The 21518-nt window shown below is 31.7% G+C and overlaps 1 protein-coding gene across 1 annotated transcript in view; it reads right to left on the bottom strand.

Annotated features, from left to right (window-relative positions):
* LPCAT2 (lysophosphatidylcholine acyltransferase 2) overlaps nucleotides 1–21518 on the bottom strand; it is a 74255-nt gene that overhangs the window by 46217 nt on the left and 6520 nt on the right. Inside the window, exons 2-8 of the mRNA XM_074293439.1 lie at nucleotides 19298–19437; nucleotides 17325–17542; nucleotides 15822–15934; nucleotides 14974–15034; nucleotides 12878–12936; nucleotides 12054–12088; nucleotides 8956–9010 (exon numbers count right to left, since the gene is read on the bottom strand). Of these exons, the coding sequence (XP_074149540.1) occupies nucleotides 8956–9010; nucleotides 12054–12088; nucleotides 12878–12936; nucleotides 14974–15034; nucleotides 15822–15934; nucleotides 17325–17542; nucleotides 19298–19437 (681 nt within the window). The remainder of the gene's footprint in view (nucleotides 1–8955; nucleotides 9011–12053; nucleotides 12089–12877; nucleotides 12937–14973; nucleotides 15035–15821; nucleotides 15935–17324; nucleotides 17543–19297; nucleotides 19438–21518) is intronic.

Below are 21518 nucleotides of genomic sequence, written 5' to 3'. Positions count from 1 at the left end.
AATACAGACCTCATAGTGATATTGCTAGATAAAGGAGAATACATAATGTGGTTGCCTTTCAGGCATAATTCCAAATTACTCTCCACAATGGTGGATCAGTTCACATCTCCTCCAAAAGTGCAATTATGTCCCAATTTTCCCACGTCCTCTCCAACATTTATCATTTTGCTTTTTTGTCATTAATCACTCTGGTAGGCATGAGATGCTATCTCAGACTTTTTTTTAAATGTGTATTTCTCTAATCAAAAGTGATTTAGAGTACTTCTTCATATGCCTATACATAACTTTGATTTCTTCATCTAAAAACTGACTCTTCATATCCTTTGAACATTTGTCAATTGGGGAATGGCCTGTGTTCTTATAAATTTGATTCAATCTATATATATTTGAGAAATGAGGCTTTTATCAGAGACATTTACTGTCAAAATTGTTTCCACATTTCTGTTTTCCTTCTAATCTTGGTTGCATTGGTTTTGTTTGTACAAAAGGTTTTTAATTTAATATAATCAAAATGATGTTTTACATTTTGTAATATTCTCTCTTGTTTGATCAATTTTTCAACTCCCCAGAGACTTGACAGGTGGACTATTCCTTGTTCTTTTAATGTATGTATGGTGTCACGTTATATATCAAAATCATGTACCAATTTTGATCTTATCTTGGTATATTGCATGAGATTGGTCTATTCCTATTTTGTGTTCTATTGCTTTTCAGTTTTCTTAGCAATTTCTATCAAATTGTGAGTTCTTGTCCCCAAAACTGGGAAATCTGGGTTTATTAAATATTAGGTTACTATGATCATTGATCACTGGGTCTTATTTATGTATTTTGCATTGATCCACCACTCTATTTCTTAGTCAATCCGGTTTTGCTAGGCTATCTTTGTGTTTTTTTTTTAATAATGCCTTTGATATTCTTGACTTTTTGTTTGTCAAGATGAATTTTGTTTTTCTTTTTTCTAGTTCTATCAAATATTTTTTGTTAGTTTGATTGATATGTCACGAATTAAATTAGCTTAAACAGAATTCTCATTTTTTTATAGTGACTTGACCTACCCACAAACAACAGACTTTTTATCTATTATTTGTTTATATCTGATTTTATTTGTATGAAAAGCTTTTTATAATTGTGTTCATATAATTCCTGAGTTTGTTGTGGCAGGTTGACTCCCAAGAATTTTATATTATTTACAGTTATTTTAAATACAATTCCTCTTTCTGTGGGATTTTATTAGTCATATAAAGAAATGTTGATGGTTTATGTATATATCTTATATCCTATAACACAACTCAAGTTGTTAATTATTTCAATTAGTTTTTAGTTGTTTGCCTAGGAATCTTATCATCTGCAAAGAATAATGGTTTTGTTTCCTTATTGCCTATTCTAATTCCTTCAATTTCTTTTTCTTTTCTTATTACTATAGCTAACATTTCTAATAACATATTGAATAACAATGGTAATAATAGGCATCCTTGCTTCACCCCTGATCTTACTGGGAAGACTTGTAGCTTATCCCTTATTACATGCTTATCATTTTAAGGAACATTCCCTTTATTTCTATACAGAGTCTTCCCTCACTTAAATTCAATTCACTTTCATGCCATAGCATCATCTCCCTTATGGTATGGTCCTCTTTGAGAATGAAGGACAAACAACAATCTCTGTGAGTAGAGCTACCCCACTAGGAACCCAAGTGGAACTAGTCAGGAAACTTCCTCCTTTCTTCCCTCTCTTCCTTTTTTTTCTTTCTTCTTTTCCTTCCATCCTTCCTTTCTTCTTCTCTTCTTTCTTCTCTTCCTTCCCTACGTCCTTTTCTCCTTCTGGTCTTTCACTTTCCTTTTTCCCTTCCCTTTCTCTGTCCACACAGGGTATTATATCTTTATTTAATGACCGCATTAGTACCCTGGATACCTTAGAATCAGCTGGAGTCAGGATAAGCAAAAGTCAGAGGAATAGATATAGGAATCTCCACACCTCCTTTCTCTCTCTCCACCACCAAAGAATGATCCCGCCAGTCCTACACCACCCTCAGATGTCTCCTTTCATTCACTGTAATGGTGGGCCGGGTCATTCTCCAAACATATGCTAATAGAATATTGTCCAATTGGTAACTAGCCTCAAGTGCTTGGACTCAGTGCAACTCAGTTTTCTGTCCTTTACATCTTTACCAACTTTTTTTTTTTTTTTTTTTCCTTTTTGGAGCTCTGAACTCTCCCAAGACAGCTTGGGGTTTACTCTCTAGATTTTTTTTTTCTTAAATACTATATTTTAAACCAAAACCACTCACATTCTCATAGACTGGCCAACAATGAGTTCCAGGCCCAGCCCCAATTAGTCATTGGTCTGATTCACCAATTTTGCCCAGAAACCCCTCCCAGATTTACTTAGTTAGTTGTTGTTTTTTTTTTGTTTTGTTTTGTTTTGTTTTTTGTTTTTTTTTTTTGATTAGGTTCAGTTTATACCTAGCCTTAATTACTAAAAAGGTGTGGTCTCCAGTCAAACTAAGACCTTTTGAAAACTGTAGTTTAAAAGGCCTGGGGAGGGGGGGGGTGTCTCCCACTGCATCTGGGGCTACCTCCAATTGTCCTGATCTATATCTGGCTGTTTTAGCTCCCAGTATTTTTCCCCTCCAAAAGAAATTCCTTTTATCTGTTCTGTATATAATACATATATGTTACATATGTGTGGGTACAAAAACAAGTAAATTGTGTGTGTGTGTGTCTGTGTTTTAGTCTGATTAGCACAACCTGGTGGGAGCAAATAGTATACTATAAGAAAGAGGTGATATTCGTGGAATGGTATATACAGGATTGACTACAGAATACCCTGAACATGAATATGAAGGTAACCCCCTGAAACTTAGTTTGTACCACCATCACACTGCTAACATTCTCTTCAAGTTTAACACAGTATCTAAATCTTTCTCCTTTTTCTCAATCTTTCTCTTTCACATCTGAAAACTTTTTAACACATTCTTCTTAAAATTTCCTTCTCTCTCTACTTTTATGAAACAATGCACTTCCTTTTCTTCTACTTTTGGAGTCTTTTCTATCTCTTACTCATTTAGCAACAAGTACATGCCAAATGTGCTTTTTATGCACATCACATTTTATATCTAAGAGACAGTATAGCTATCAATATCTCCTTTCTATTAAGAGGACAAGAGTAATAGATTAAAATGAAGTTTTCTCTCTTATACTCTTCTTTTAACTTCATGAGTCAGAGGAAAGTGAAGGAAGAAATCCATAAACACTTATCACTGCCCTCTCAACAAGAGAAGAGACTTACCTCTGATGAGCCTAAACATAACTGGGTATGCTCTCAACTTCTTGGGATCATAGAAAGGGATTGATAATACTAATTCAGTTCCCTTATTTTGTATGCCGTGGGTGGTAATGTGTTACCCAGGACAGCAAAGCTAGTTAAAATCACTGACAAGTATAAAACCTAAGCCTGCTGACATTCTGACTAGGACTCTTTCTACTATGCTATAATATCACTTACGCTTTTCATGAGCACACTCTAAAATAAACTAGACCAGAACATTTCTCTACATTTGTGTGATGGAGATCTCCCAAAAGGCAATGTCTATGCCAAAAACCACAAACCAATTCAGTATCTTGGAAATTAAATGAACTACAGAGAGGTTTATGCATGTACTTGAGCCTTTTATAAGTAACTACCTCTTTTGGGACTTCCAAAATAAATTTCTGAACTTATTGAATAAAACACTATTAAATGCTGCCCTTTCCTAAATCAGAATTTCCTGAGTTTGGGTCAAAAGAAAACTCCCACTTTGAATAACAAAATATTCTTATGTTTCTTTGGGTGGTGAAATGTCCTCCCAAAAATGTCTTAGAATACCACCCACACTTTTACATATATACTATAACCTTTGTAAGGGGATTGCTTAGAAAAATATAAGTATATATGGGGATATACATGCATACAAATCATTTTTTAATACCTATAATAAGTTGGAATTAAAATAGTCTCTAAAGATTATGTGTTTTGACTACATTTGCATTAAAATGCATTACAAGAAAGTAGAGAACAAGTCCTATATTCAGTTATTGGGAGTGAAGGAGGTATGACTAATTTTTTTGTCATAGGCAATTTTGTAATCATGAACAAAGTAATAAAAATGTTCAACAAACATTTATTTGGAATTTACTATGTTCTGGACACTGTGCTATATAGGCATTGGGATATAAAACTGAAATGATATTTTTTGCTCCCAAGGAGCTGATGTTTTATCAGAAGAGATAATAAATGTATTTATGTAGATAAATGTACATATGTATATTTATACACATGTGTATAAAGGCATCTAGTAGTTTGAATGGCATCTTGAAGTCAGGGATTGTTTGAGACAGATGTGAAGAAGTGCCTTTGAAGCATGATGCATAGCCAGTGGCAAAGGCAAAGGAAAATTGAATATGTAAGAGTGTTATGAGTGAAAAGGGGAAGAAAGAAGGTCTGTTTGGCTGGACAACAGAGAAGGTAAAAATGTATAATAAGGACAATAGCTTGAAGCCAAGTTGTGAAGGACTCTAAAAGCCAAAGGACTTTATATTTGATTCTAGAGGCAACAGAAAGCTGCTTAGATTACCCGAGTAGAAAAGTAATATGAAAATTACTCACCTGTGTAGAATGGAAAAACTTGAAATAGAAAGACCAATGAGGAGACCATGGTTATCAATAGTCTTAAGAAAGAGGTGATGAGTCCCTTAACTAAGGCAGAGATTGTGTGAATTAAGAGGAGTTGTACTGAGAAATTGTAGGTAGAAATGGCAACATTGGCAGCTGATTGTATATGTGTTGTGAAGGAGAAAGAGAAATAAGGACATTGTTAAGGTTATGAACCTGAAAAAACAAAAGATTGGTAATACTCAAAATTTCAATGCAGAGAAGAGGAAAGGAAGAAAAGATCTATTTTGGACATGTAGAATCTGAGATTCCTCCTGGACATTCAGTTTTAAATGTGCAATGAGTAGCTGGTGATGTGATACTGGGGCTCAAGATAGAAACTAGCTAACTATACATAATAATATGTGCTTTAATTTAACATACAGCCTCTCCTCTGCAGTAATCAATTAGAGAGTTCTTCATTTATGAATATTTGGGATGTTCTCTTACTAACTATCTTACTTTATATAACTTGAAGCCATGATATGAGCTGTCTGCCAAGAAATTGTGGATGTTGTTATAGATAGAGAAATTTTGTAAAATTGTAAAATAGTTTGATTTAATATAAATTTTACTTACTAGAATACAAAAAATTTTAAAGTCATCACAAAATACTTAAACTTTTTCTATTAAAAGTATTCACTAACCCCAATGTATCAGATCTTAAACTCATAAAGAACTAAAGAAAAATGTTCCTCTTAACTGAAGGAAAGTCACATATCCATGAGTCTTCTGTAGGGTTGTCAACTTAAATATTCAGAGCACTGTGATTTCCTCACTAAAGATACTGAGTGGTGAGCAAAAATGTTTGAGAACCATTAAATTAACAGGTTCATTACCAATGTAAGAGAACTTAGGGATGATCAACAGAGAATGATTTTCTCTATTTATTTTGCACATAATTTGTTTGCAAAATTATTTTCAACTACACTAAACTCCTTGGGGTCTAGGATTATCTTTTTTTCCCCTTTGTATGTCCAATACTCAGCAAAGTGCCTGAAATACACTAGGTACTTAATAAATGTTTATTACCTCTGACTGACAGAAAGGAAGCAATTTACTAAATGTTATAAAAGCACATGGCAAGCACAACTATATATGGAATATGGTCAATGCAAATGACAACTACAAAAAAATTAATTTAAGTTCTGATGCCTAAAAAATTTGGCGGGGGGGAAATAAAGGTAGTAAAATACATGAGAACAGGGATTAGGTAATATAATTCTTTTGTATTCCTCATACCCCTTTGTGGAGTGATTGTTGCTATTAAGTCATTCAATTATGTCTGAGTTTTCATAATGCTGTGCACCATACTGTCCAATGGGTTTTCTTGGAAAGGCTACTGGAGTGGTTTGTCATTTCCTTCTCCAATAGATTAAGACAAATAGAAATTAAGTGACTTGTCCAGGCTCACAGAGCTATTCAGTGTCTGAGGCTAGATTTGAACTCAAGTCTTTGACGGTCCAGTACTCTGTCCACTGAATCATTTAGCTGTCCTACACATAGTGACAGGCATATAATATAAGTTCAATATTTACTTAATTAAATTAAAAATATATTGTCAGTCACAAGCAAAATGAATACAGCTAAAATCAGAAGGAAAGCTTTTTTTTTTGAAAGCAGGGGAAAATTTACATCATTGCTTAAGAGATAAGAGAGTGGTGGGAAGGAAAGAGAATTTGAAACTCAAAAATTTTTTTAAATGAATATGTAAAAATTGGGAATAAAATTGGGAAATACTTAATGAAATAAATAAAAATATATTTAATACATATAACTTCAGTGTTACCTTGAACTACAGATAATAATTTTCTATTCACAAAATTCGGAAATTTGAGTGGTATTATGGCATTGTAGAAAGAGTGCTATACTTGTATAGCATATCAGAAAGCTACGAATACAAATTCCACCTTTTATTGTGAGATATTGAATAAGTCCTAACAGTCTTTGAGACAGTTTCCTTCTTTATAACCTTGACACAATTGCTATAAAGATCAGATAAGTCTATGCATGTAATGTACTTTATCAAGTTTAAAATACTATATACAAATGCTCTATATTATACCTAATCTTAGGTTTTCAAGGCAGAGTAAATGTGAAAGGATGCATGCAGAAAATTTATGCAAGAACATATTTTTCTTTTTCTTTCATTAAAAAAATTTACATTCTTTTTTTTAATTTTAAGATTTAAATTCTTTCCCTCCTTTTATATTCATTTTTTAAATTTACTGTAACTTCAGATCAAGTGAAAAAGTAACAATATTTCAATATTACAAGAGTCTAGTATTTTATGGACACTTATCACCAATGTAGATCATAACCAATTGGCCTTTCCAGAGTTGTGGCTGAAAAAATGATAACTGTGTTGATGAAGTAACATAAATAATTTGTGGGGAGAAAGAATAAAAATAGAGCAAAGAAATATCTCCAAAATCCCAGGGGTAAATATCAATCATCAGTAATAGGTTGCATAGAAATGGCCAACTGTTTTTAATGATTCATACTAATGAGCAGCAATGAATAAAGAACTTAATGAAGTACTTAGATTTTAATTTTAATGTGGATATATTGGCAGGCTGATAGTTCTACTTCTTTTAGTTAGCAATATCTAATAATAATATCTGAAATATACTAAATGATATGATAAATTAACAAATTTTTAAAAATCCTAAAGACAAGCAAGGCTAAGGTATTTGTGCAGTAACCTAAATTAGAATCTCTCAGTCTAGGCAGAAAAGCTAGGATGCTTCAGAGTCAAGACTATGAACTACAACCAGTAAGCAAGTTGAATAAGCATTTAATGTAGATCTTTTTAGCTGTATTTAAGCACAATGAGGAATTAAAAGCATTCAGAAGTCAATAAAATAAGTAGGGCCCCTTGAATGAAAGGCAGTTTCACAAAACCAAAATACATCTAAATTTTAAATATCATAAGTTTAAAATATACACACTAAGACTGAAGTCTTCAAATTTCCAACATCTTGCTTAATATATATCTGCTTTTAAAATAATTTTGATGCATTAAATCATATTGTACTCAGGTCAAATTGGTGGAAAACAAAAGTCTATTTCTGAAGTTAAATAGTAATGAAAATACTTTCCTCCAAAAAATATTAACTAAGTGCAAGTCTAGCTAAAATAATGTTATACCAAAAAAAAAAAAAAAAAGGCAAAGACAAAGAGGAAAACAACATAGCTGTGTGACATAGAGGAAATGTGGCAAGAGTGGTTAAAATAAGAGAAAAGGGGAATTTGCATACTTCTATTGCAATTCAAAGTTGACCACTGCTACATATGTCAGGATAAAATATGGTTCTATGACTGTTCCTCCATGTGTTTGCTAGAGTTTTCCTTATGTCAACAGAATCCAAGAAAGATCTGGTTTGCCTTTGTGGTACAGACAACTCTACAGTTCGGTAGAGTTTGTTTTAGTTTGAAAAAAATTAAAGTCTACGATAATAAAAATATTTAAAAATAATAACAGTGCTTACATAAACTCAGAGTAATAGGTACAATGTAATTAAGAAAAGAACAGTGTCTTTTCAAAGCAAACCAAAAAGCAAAACTAAATAAACCCCCCAAAATTTAACTCAAATTAAACAACTTTTTGCAATTGAAAATACACTTTAACCATAATTTGCTCAATCCTAAACAGTCTATGTTAATAATGAATTACTTCTGGAAGACTAAGGAACAAAAGCTAAAGTTAATAAAAAAAAATTATTCCCTCATAAACTAAATTCCAAAATATTATAAATTTGTAGCTCTAATTCTTGTGTGTGACTTGGGATGCAAATGCATAGCTGAATTTCCTATTATGTTGAAGAATGAGGTTACTATTACTCAGAATATCTTTCCTAAGAAGGGTTCTGGACTAGAACTGATAGACTGTGTCTAAATGCAGAACTCATCTAAAGGTGGAATCACTTTTAAAAGTATAAGGTCTATCACAAATTCAATCAGTCAGGAGTTACACACCCAAATCTGTGATCCTAGAACAAGGGTTCTTAAAATAGCTTCTTAATTTCAGGACATCTAAGAACTCTTTTGTAATTCTGATAACGGTATTCAACATAGTTTCCTTTGTAATTCTATGTGTTTTATTTTATGCATTTTAAAATATTATTCTGAGGATTCTTCAGACTACCAAACCAGTCCATAGCCAAAAAGAAAAAAAAAAAAAAGTTAAGAGCCTTAAATTTGGAAAATCCAGGAAAACCAGTAAGCTTCATCCTACATTTCACATCCAAATTCTGATCAACTTACCTCAACTTCTACTTTTGTGAAGAGCTGGCTGAAAGTAAGCATGCAAAGCTGAATGCTAGAGAAGGGGGAAAGAAACAATGCCATCTTTATACAATAACACAGAAATTATTTAATGTTATTAATTATTCTTTTCATTTCCATAGTGTCAAACAACGTACAATTTGAATTTCAAAAATATCCCTTTTCTACTGATAATGCTCCATAATAACATCTTGCAGGCTTGAAATTTATCATTCTTGCTATGCAAAAATTAAAATTGTGAGATATATTTAAATCTCACAGCTCAGCAGACTAAATCTCAAATTTGAAATCTTTCCAAAAAGTACTTAAGACTTCACTTTAAGATCTATTAGACAGAAAGTATTTCTTAAATATGACCCTAAGCTTCTAATCTCTTCTAATAGATATTAGGAAGCATTTGTATCATTACCATGCAGCATTCTGATAAGTTCTAAGCTTTATTTTAAAACAAAATTAAGACTTCCATTAAAATTGATTAAAATATTTCAAAGACTGGTTCTGAAAATAGGAGATTTCTAGCAAATTTCTTAATTCCTTAAAGATGGTGTTTTTCACTCTCTTTTTTTTAACCTTTTCATAAAAGCATTTATCTATAAGTCTTTTAAAAATATATCATCCATGCTTGAACTTGATAATTCTGAACTGCAATGGGTTTTGCCAACTGGGTGTCCACATTAAGTCTAGCATTGGTATACAGAGCCCCAGGGACCAGGATTCCACCATGGTGCTTAAAGAGAAATGAATTGTCTCAGATTTGAAATGGAATAAAATCTGTCTTCTGAGCCCATCAATAATGATACCAGCTAAAGAGGAAACACTTATACACTAGGGGAGACAGGGAGATCCAGTATGTGTATATATGTATATGAAAGTATATGTTTGGTTATATAAGCACATGTATAAACATATACATGTATGTAATGATTCAGTTAAAGACTGCAAAGTATCGTAATAGATTCTTATTCAAAACAAAAAAGACCAAGTTGATATTTTTAAAAATTATATATTTTTTGAGATGAAAACTTACTCACATAGAAAAATATTACTCCAAATAGCCAAGTGCATTTGTTTGTTTGTTTTTTAAGGCAGAAATCAAAAGAAGGAAGCTAGGAAATAAGATGTTTACCACTTCCATATCTAATTATATAGGAGGCCTTGTGTCACAATGGATAGAGAACTTGACATGGAACTTGGAAGATATGTGTTTAAATGCTGCCTCTGACATCGATTGGCTCTGTGATCTTGGGCAAGTCTTTAACCTATATGTGTTTGAGGCAACTCTCTAAGAGTATACATTGCAAAGAAAATGCCAATTCAACCTGTACCAGAAAGGGAGCTTGCTTATCTAGGTATTCCCAGTGCTGATGAAATCATAAGGGTGGTCCCTATCCCTTTATCTCATTAAAATTATTAATTTAATTTTAAGTTCTCATAATTTCCAGGTAAAACTGAAAATATCGTTTCACTTCTAGCAAGGAAATATACTTAATTCTGTTTGTTAATAAAAAAAAAGTAGTATTTTTGGGGGGAGGGTAATGATTTTTAATATCATTAGCATAGGGAATTCCTTGTAGAGAAACCTCCTATAATAAAATAGCAGAATAACTATTATTCTCAGAATAATTGGTTGACTGAGGTACTGAGAAGATGAATGACCAAATGTCGTGTCCAGTATCTGAAAGACAGTAGATGTCTGGGAGTAATATTTGAACCCAAACCATGTACGTATCATTTGGATACCCTATAATTTACAGATTTTATTGTTTAGTTGTTCTAGTCATGTCTGACTTTTTGTGACCTCATTTAGGGTTTGTTTTTTTTGTTTGTTTGTTTTGGTTTGGTTTGGGGTTTTTTGGGCAAAGATATTGGAATGGTTTACTATTTCCTTCTCTAGCTCTTTTCATAGGAAAGGATACTGAGGAAACAAAGTTAAGTGACTTGCCCAGGGATACACAACCAATAAGTGCCTGATGCCAGATTTTAATTCCAGTCTTCTGGATTCCAACCTCCAACCTCTACTCACTGAACCCCTTTGATCTACTCACTGAACTGTCTTTTGATGATTTTAATGGGTTATATAAAAAATTGGAAAAAATGATTATCACAACAAATTGAAGTTATAACTAAAGAGACAGTGAAATGCTCAGTAAAACTGAATTCTATGACAATGTGTATATATACCTTAGCATTGAAGGCCAAATTATTGTTTTCCTCATCTATTTCTAAATTCTTAAATCAACAATCCACTTTATCATCATGTAGGTAAAATTATTTCAGCTAAACACATACTCATACAGGTTATAAAATAGTCCATACTAAGTATGAAGATATATTTAAATTATAAATATTCCTCCAATAGCTGTCACCAAACATCAAACTGGCTTAGAATGCAATAACAGTGAATTAAACATTAAGAATTCTTTGTGAGAAAAAAAATACCACTGACAGAATGTTTTAAATTGCTTCATAATTAATTTAATAAGAATGAAAACAATTTCAATTTTTCTGACATTTTTTTAAAGAACTGCTGACATTTAACATTTTAAAATATTAATTTAGGAACAAAACCAAAATTTGGAATCTTCAAATATCCAACATATAACTTATATTCACTATGCCAACTATGATAATATAGTTATCTTCCTATGCCTGAGAAATTTGAAGTTGTCACTGACTAGCCTGCTAGTTAGTAAATTCAAAAGTGAAGCATTATCTGATCATAGTAAATCTGATTAAGCCTGAAGCAATTCAAAACTTTGACACTGAATTTTTTTCACATAAAACTAAACAGTTAAAAAATGAACTAGCAAGCTATTTATTCAGAAATGACAGTCTTCAAAGATCATCATGATACTATGCAGAATTTGTATTCAGAGTAGCAAAGCACAAGGATTTATCTGATGTACAAGGCTACTTTTTGCCAAGACTTGTCATTCACTTATCAGCTAAAAAGATCCCAAATCTCTAACATAAAAACTGGACAAGAAGAGTTCTGCAAACTAAAAGACCTCTTTTCCCTTCACTAATAACTGATATATCCTAATCTGAATATATTTGTAGCACAATAAACAACTTACAATGTATAGCCCTGCCATGTCCAGGTCACAGTATCCTAAAACAAAAAGAATACTCAAAATGTTAGTGAAGGATTAAAGTAGAAGTGAAACAAAATTATTTGCACTTAAATTCATTACTGTATTGCTTAAGAATATTCAGATTTTAAAATGCATTTAACACATAAGAGTTATCATCTATTTCCATATGGAAATAAATTACACTAAAAATTCTTTGACATTTTGTCATATGTTTGGCTCTTATTTGAAGGAGGGAAATAGATGATTTTATATATGACTAAACTTCATGCTGAAATCAAAAATTAAATTTCAAACAATTCTCAAAAAGGATAATACAAATAAAATACTGAGAAGGAATGTAGACTATAAAAATATAATCAGTTCAAATCTACAGTCAGATGTACTTTTCACTAACTTGTGGAATTTAATTAATGTTTCCTTTTTTTAGTGGACTAGAGAGCAAAGAAAAACTAGTTTCTGAATTGAAAGTAGGTTTTTTACTTAACTAAAATTATATTAGGGGTCTTCTAAGAGAACAAAAAAGATGAAAACACCTCTGATTTAAAAATAAAAAACTAATCCTCAGAACCTACAATATTCCCCTATATATTCCCCATCACCCCATCTCCAAATTTAAATGTGAATCTATCATCCAAAGGAAATATATTTTCTCTTTTAAAAACTAACTGTTGAGCAAAATGTGACTCTAGAGATACTGGTAATATTTGTGGCAAATAACCACTCAAATGTTAGGGAGGTTCACAAAAATCTATTCTGAGTGTTTAAAATGTTTGAAATTTCTTCTATTGGTAATTTATAGTGCTCACCAACTTATTTGGATATCTCAGCAGTATTGGCTGCACTGGAACTCCTGGAATGAAGGCTCCTAAAACCACAAAGAAATTTGGCAATTTGTCTTTTATATCAACAAAAACTGTTAAAACAAAGAAAAGGATAAACCATTTAAATGGTGGAGAAGCAATCTGATGTACCAGAGAACAAATTCAGAAATAGAATGCCTTCTTCTGACATTATGGATGTGTGATCATCACAGAGAAATCCCTTAACCTTATCACCCTATTTCTCTCTCTCAGACTCAGTAAGCAATAGGCCAGTGGTTCATCTATATTATTAGGAAATCCTTTATGTAGTTGAAATCTCAGCTGGACCCCATAGCTTCCCCTCAAAGTGAATAAACAGACCTGAAGTCTGGAATACCTGAGTTGAAATTGAGCTTCAGACAGTTAACACTTCCTAGCTGTTAGCTGTGTGACCCTGGGCAAGTCACTTAACCCCAATTGCTTCAAAAATAAAAAAGAAGAAAGAAAAAGAAAGAAGGAAGAGGAGAAGGAAGAGGAGGAGAAATGGCAAACTACTTCAGTATTTTTGCCAATAAAAATTCATGGATAATATTGGCATACTATAGTCTATAGATCATGAAGAGTCAGATACAACTAAACAACAACATAGTCTTATTGAAAACAAGTGAATATTTAGAGGGATTTCAGCAAAACTGAGGAAATTGTCAAATTGTTGGATTTTCTTTCCATATTGCTCCATGTTTATGAATTTATGTGGAGATCAAAAACTTGGGAAACAACTTATTGATACCTGCATGATCATTTATAGGCCTAGATTCTGGCTTTCTCCAGTGGGAGAAGAGAACAGCAACATAAGAACTAGACATAAAAAATAATAAATTATGTGCCTTTACAAAGTCTGAAAACTTTTTCTAGCTGGAAATATTCAGAGAAATACCGAATAGTTATTTCATGAAGTTTTTTTAAATTAAGTTTTTCAATCCACAAAAATTCTCTTCTTTCTACCCATTCTCTCCCCCTTTTAATTCCACTGAAAAAAGGGGAAAACTGTCAGTAAACCTCATATGTAATGGCGATAAACTGGAACCTTTCCCAGTAAGATCAGGAGTGAAACAAGGTTGCCCACTATCACCATTACTATTCAACATTGTACTAAAAATGCTAGCCTTGGCAATAAGAGACGAGAAAGAGATTCAAAGAATTAGAGTAGGTAATGAGGAAATCAAACTATCACTCTTTGTAGATGACATGATGGTATACTTAGAGAACCCCAAAGACTCTGCTAAAAAGCTATTAGAAATAATTCAGAACTTTAGCAAAGTTGCAGGATACAAAATAAATCCACATAAATCCTTAGCATTTTTATACATTACCAACACAATCCAACAACAAGAGATACAAAGAGAAATTCCATTCAAAATAAGTCGATAGTATAAAATATTTAGGAATATATCTGCCAAAGGAAAGTCAGGAATTATATGAGCAAAATTGCAAAACACTTGCCACAAAAATAAAGTCAGATTTAAATAATTGGAAAGACATTAAGTGCTCTTGGATAGGCTGAGTAAATATAATTAAGATGACAATACTCCCTAATCTATTTATTTAGTGCTATACCAATCAGAGAAAAGGGCGGAAAAACACACATTGTACAACCAAGCAAAATAAATTCCCCCCCCCCCTTCCTTGGACAAATCTTCCAAAATATATTTCCAACTTTATTCTGACTCTTCTCTATATTTTCTTTCTGGCCAAAAGTGGGAAGCCTACTTCATCCTGTAACTGTGGTTGATCATTGTGTTGATCAGAATTGTAAAGGGTTTCAAAGTTATTAGTTTTCATTATTTCATGGGGAATCACCAAATCAGTTGAGGTCACCACATAGTATACTAGAAAATACTCAAGATTTTTTAGTCAGTTGAATCCTGATTCTGTCACTTATTACCTACCTATATAATGCTGATCAAGTTATAGACTTTCAATTTTCTTGTCCTTGAAATGAGAGCCAAATGATCCCTAAGAAACATTCAAGCTTGAAAATCTATACTCCTACAGGCAATTTTATATCTATTTGTCAAAATGAATTATTAACATTTACTCACCTGGCTTAAAAGTGATCAAACAGGTACGATTAGTGCAGGTGCCTTCTGGGAAAACTAATAACTTAAGGAAGGAAGGAATATATTTATTATTACAGTTTCATTAACAGATTAGTATATTATTTAGCTTATTACTATGTAATTGTTGCTACTTTTGTTTTCTAAAAATGTTTTTAAAAAGCAAAAGATAACACATGAGATTGATTAGATGTCACTGATTTTTCTTCCAATTTTCTCCTAAAACACAGGAATGATGGTAGAATCTTCAACATAACTACTATGACAAGGTTTTTTAACCTTACACACAGTTGGCACTCAAAAATGCTTGTAACTGTTGATAATGATGATTCAATTTAATTTAAAACACAGAGACACTGGGCCGTGCTCCAATAAGACTTGCACAAAATGAACATTTGGATGTATTCCAGTTTTCCTTTTACCTTTATAATAGCTTGGTCAAATAATTTCTTGTTTATTCAATTAATTTTTCCCTTTCAGAAATAGTACTTATTTCTCATCACATATTCTAATCAATATAGTGATCAATTATGACTTCAGAAGAATGATGATAAAGAAAACAATTTAGAGGCAAGAATAAGGCATACATTTTCAAATATAACTGATATGCTCTTTTGTTTAACTAAACATTATTTTTACAAATGAGAATTCTATTTTTTGTTTGCTTTTTGATGGGGAAGTCAGTAGAAAGTAATAGTGATATTTTAAAAATTAATACATTTTTAAAATCCTGTAAGTACATTAAGTATTCATAAATGAAAACTAATACACAAATTAATAAATCTGCAAACTCATAAAAGGCAGATCCTAAAGAGAAGTAAATATGTTTTTACCTGTGGCCATTCACCTTTTGAAGTGGCTCTCTTTCTTATTTCATTTATTGTGGTCTTTCGAGAATCAGGGTCTACTCGGGATACTAGAACTGGCTGAATAGCTCGTAAAACTCCTTTTAAAACAAGTTAAAAAAACACAGATAATATGCTTGGTTAACAGGCATTAATCTAAATGACAAATATTTCAAGCCAATAACAAAAACATAAACATTGTTTATATCAACCTATCAAAAAATAGTTTTTTCCTCTTTGGAAAGAGGGGGCAGTAGTGGCAAAGAAGCTTTCCAATTCAAGGAATTCAAATTCCATTTCTAAGAGCAAAATATATATTTAAGCATAAAATCATATTTCATCTACTAGCTTGAGAGAAAGAAGCATAAAGAGTATAAAAGATAGCAAATACAACATTTTATAACCATACACACACAGTGACATTTTCTTATTTAATACCAAATTAAAATTAAACACTAAAGATACTACTATAAACTATACTATAAAGATTTGATATGTGAAAAATGTGGATTTACATAAAGGATTTCATTTAAATATTTTACAGGAATATCTCCATCAGACAAAGATGGATCTAATGTATCACATTAGATTTGTTTTTAAAATAGGGAGCATTTATACCCATTTAGATCAGTACTTTCTCTGCAATTTATAAGTTAAGTAATCTGCTCTTGATCACACAGCCAGGATACTTCAGAGTACAGACCTGAGCTTAAATCCACCCGACAATCAAATTAGCCTTCTCGTCTACCATATCACAAAGGAAAAAAAAAAAAATAAAAAAAAAAAAAAAATATATATATATATATATATCTTTATTACACATATGACAAAGAAGGAAGCACCAACTTTACCCCTCCAGTGCAATCTACGTAATAACATGAGATGAAAACAGAAAGCAGTTACTCAGAGACAAGTACCTTAGGGAGAAACCAAAGCTCCTTGTGGGAAAAATATTTCACTGGCTTCATTAGTATATCTTATGGCAGGAAGCATTTTTTTTTTTTCAGTTCATGTCATCATTTAAAAAAATAACTAGTGGCTCTTCATGGAGACTTTTGTAAGCAATTAATGAAGAAGGCATAAACATTAAGGAAAGATTTCATATACCTACTTGAGACACTAATCTCTATCTCATTCCATTCATTGAATTCATTTAAGAAAACACATTTAGTACAGCAATAGTATATGGCTTTCAAATTGGACTTGTTTTGAAAAATATTTAATTCAATATAAATCAAGAATTCTAATTACAAAAAGACACAATAATATCTTTAGCATATATATATATATATATATATATATATTATCTACATCAGATTTAAGTGTTGTACAATACAGAAGGTACAATAGATAAATATCATTTTCAAAAACATAATATTCCCAAAATAACCTTTTTGATTAAAAAGTTAGTCAACAAATAATATAATGCTTTAAAACTTTTTCATGTAAGCACAAAAGCAAAAGCCACATGTATTAGCTACAAATACTTACTGCCAATCAGTGGAACATATGCATTCTCAGTTCTTGACACAATAGAGGGTAACCCAGCAACAACACAAGCAATTCCATCAAAGAAGGTAGAGTGAGGAGCTACAATAAAAATTGGTGCTTCCATAGGACTTGCTATTTTTCCTTTCACTCTAACTATAAATCCCATTGAAAAGAACATAGCTCGGCCTAGGAATTTCAAAGCTGGGTGAGTAAGTGTCCTTTGAAAAAATAAATGCAAAGAGAATATAATTAATTCTATTGGTTGATGACAATAGCAAAATGACTTTCAAGTGTAATAAGAAATTCAAAGCATCATAATATATCAAAAACAGGAGTCAGTATTGGACCTGACTTTCACTGGGAATTTGTGAGATTTTTTTCTCTACCAGTGTTAATCAGCACCTTCTCTGAAACTTAATGGCCTTATACAGTTGCTTTCAGTGACCTTAGGTAAGTCATTTAACCTCTTAGTGCCCTAGGCAACTGTCTAAAACTAGCAAAAATAATAAAAAAAAGGTGTGACTTTAGAATAACAAAACAGGTTTCTTGAAAGGCTCCTCTGAAAGTCATTCCCAAGTAAGAGCTTTTAAAATGTTTTGATTAATGTTGAGTACCACTATCTGCCAAGTTTTTAAGGAAATAGTCTTTTTGTTGTTCTAAATCTAAGTTATGATATACTTTTTAAATTTTTTTAAAATAAGCTCTGTTAACAACTTTAGAGACACAACTCATTTCTGGTAAATAGATTAACTTTAAAAGATGTGTTGCAACTTCCAAAAATCAGACCTATTCCTCTAAGAAAAAAAATTCTCCATCAAGACTTGAACCATTGAGGATATTCAAAAGAATGTACCATAGATCATCAAAAGAGGAGTTCCAAAAAATTATAGAATCATAATTTTAAAGCTTAAAATGTTTGATGAATGATATCATTACTTTAAAGTAAAAGTATATTGTTTATATGTATGAATTAATTCTGGCATGTTTAATTTTTTAAAAATCAGAATGATTATTTTTTTGGCACACGTGCTATTTATTATTGTCTTTTAAAATTTATTAACTAAAAGGATCATCTAGCAAAAAGTACAGGGCTGGGAAAAACTGTAAGCCATAATTTTCTCCTCCTCCCCAGATGACACATGATATTTATATTCTAGAAATATAGTTATCTGACTCTATAAAACCATGGCAAAAACTCACATAGGAAGAAAAAATGAAAAGAATGAAGCTTTGGGAGAGAAACTAAGGTAAGTTAGAAAATTAAGAAAACATACAAGAAAGTTAAGATTCATGGTAATAAAAAGGTAGTAGTATATATGCTAATTGAATATTTTTCAGAACCAATATCATATTTTGACAAAATTTTATACAACAGAACATTTTATTATACCATATTGGGATATTTAATACAAAAATAGATAGCTGCATAATATTTAATAAGACTCATACTGTTACAGTGAAAAAAGGCTAGGTTAATTCCTTTTTTTTTTTTTTTTGCTGAGGCAATCAGGTTTAAATGACTTGCCCAGGGTCACACAGTTAGGACATGCTAAGTGTCTGAGGCCAGATTGAACTTAGGTCCTCCTGACTTCAAGGCTGGTGCTCCTCTATCCACTGCATCAACTAGCGGCCCTTAATTCTTTGCAAAAATAAAATAATGATAAAGGTGTTGATGATGATGATGAAGATGGCTACCATTTAAATACTGCCTACCATGTGCCAGACACAGTGCTAAATACTTCACAAACACAATTTTATTTGATCTTCACAACAACCTTGGGAAGTAAATATTATTATTAATCCCATTTTAAATTTGAAACTGAGACTGAGGTTGAATGATTAGCTTAGGATCATACAGCTAGTAAGTATCTGACACTGGTTTTGAACTCAGGCCTTGCTGGCATACTTACTGAACTTGGACAGATTTTTCTTTATACTCAAACACTTAGTGCTTAATCATAAGTATTGCTTACCTCCTCCAACCTATGACTGGATGTGTCAATTTTTCTGGTAAGCCTACTGTTGCAACTGCAGCAAACGGCCAAGCCATTATCAATATTAACGCAACACATATGGCACGGATTGGAAGCAAAATACTTCCCAAAAGGAGAATCTGAAAGTTAAAGATGATAATAATGGATAAATGGAAATTATTTTGATAGTAAAGCTCATTAAAGCATTTTATAAAACAGAAATATGAAATGAAATAGTATTGTCTTAAAGAGAACTGCTATAATTTGAAATTATTTCTATGTAATCTGTTTTGCAGTATAAGAACTTTAAAGAGAAAACTCGATCTCCTAAAGAAGATTAACATGTGAAAATGTATGGGATTGCCTGTCATGGGGGGAGGGAATAAAGGAAGGGGGGGATAATTTGGAAAAATGAATACAAGGGATAATATTATAAAATATATATATAATAATAAAAAAAAAATTTTAAATAAATAAATAAATAAATAAATACACAATACAGTAAAAAAAAAAAAAAAAAAAAAAAAAAAAAGAAGATTAACATGTGTTCCCCAAGTTACAGTCATAGGGATGCCTGGGGCACTAAGAACTTAATTAACTTGTTCACGGTGATAGGTAATGTGTAAAAGGACTTGAATTGAGTTTTCTTGGCCTACGAACATTTTATTTATTCTTTTAAAATAGATTTTTTTTAATATTTTTTACTTTTCCATGTTCTCTATTTCTTTTTACATTCTTCCACCACCTTCCCTGGGGCCATCTCTCATGCTAAATAACTGGAGGGCAGGGGCAAGTCAACAAGAAAAAATTAGCAACATTAATAAATACATTAAAAATGACATCAAAAGCAAAGTTATATATAAACCCTCTAAATTTAAGGAATATGGAAAGATATCTTCTCATATGTCTTCTTTAGGAGCCAGCTTTTTTTGGTAACTTTATACTATTTATTTTTTTGTTTTGAGGTCCTTGATGCTTCCATTTACATTGTCATGGTCACTGGGTATATTGGCTTTTTTTGGCTCTGCTTACCACATTTTGCATCAGTTCATATATCTTTTCTTTTTATGTCCTTCCATCCCTTTCTGCATTCATCATACTTGTTATTTCTTACAATACATTAATGTGCCATTACATTTCACAATTTGTTTAGTCATTCTGCAAATAATAGTAATCTAGTTTCCAATTCTTTGATGTCATACAATGTGCTTGTATAAATATTATATTAAATATGAAGCCTTTCTCTTTATCACCGAAGTCTTGGGGGAATATGTTTACCATTTCAATCTGCCAACCATGTGGTAATGCATCTATCCAGCCACACATATACACATACACACACACACACACACACACACACACACACACACACACACAGAGGCACACCCTACTAATAGTGACTATTCTCATTTGGGGGATAACTTTTGCCATCTTGCTAAATGCAAGTTGAAACCTTAGTATTGTTTTAATTTGTATTCCTCTTATTAAAAATTTAGAATTTTTTTTACACAGTTAATTTTCAATTTTTATGAGAATGATCTGTTCATATCTTTTGACTCCATATCACTTGAGGAAAGACTTTTGGTCTTTTATATACATTAGCTTATATCTTGTAAAACTAAAGTCTTATATGACGAGTTTGCTACAAAGATTTTTTTTTTTTTCCCATTCAACCATTTCCCTTATCCTTTGTTGTTGTTGTTTAGTTGTTTCAGTCAGGTTTGAATTTTTGTGACCCCATAACGATTTGGCATTTCCTTCTCCAACTCATTTTACAGAAGAAGAAATTGAGGTAAACAGTGACTTGCCCAGGGTCAAAATGTTAATGTTAAGTGTCTGCAGACTGGTTTTCTGGAGCTCAGGTCTTCTGAACTCCAGGCTTCTCACTCTACTACAGCACCCAGCTGCCCTATCTTATCCTGGGTACATTAATTTTGATTCAGCAAAAACTTTTGAATTTCATGTCATCAAAAGTATCTATTTTATCTTCCATAACTACTTCAATACCTTATTTGATTAAGTAGTAGTGCTCTATACATAGCTATAAAAAGGTATGTAAAGTTTCTCTTGGTTTTTTTTTTTTTGTTTTGGTTTGGTTTAGTTTGGTTTGGGTTTTTTTTGTTTTTCTTTTAATGGCATGATCATTTCCATTTTGGATTTTTTAATGGAATATGGTGTAAAATATTAGCTGAGACAACTTTCCACCAAATATCATATTGAA

Source organism: Sminthopsis crassicaudata, chromosome 2, assembly GCF_048593235.1.
Source record: "Sminthopsis crassicaudata isolate SCR6 chromosome 2, ASM4859323v1, whole genome shotgun sequence".
NCBI lineage: Eukaryota > Metazoa > Chordata > Mammalia > Dasyuromorphia > Dasyuridae > Sminthopsis > Sminthopsis crassicaudata.
The sequence above is the reverse complement of the archived record's forward strand: the minus strand, read 5'-3'. Positions and strand labels throughout refer to the sequence as shown.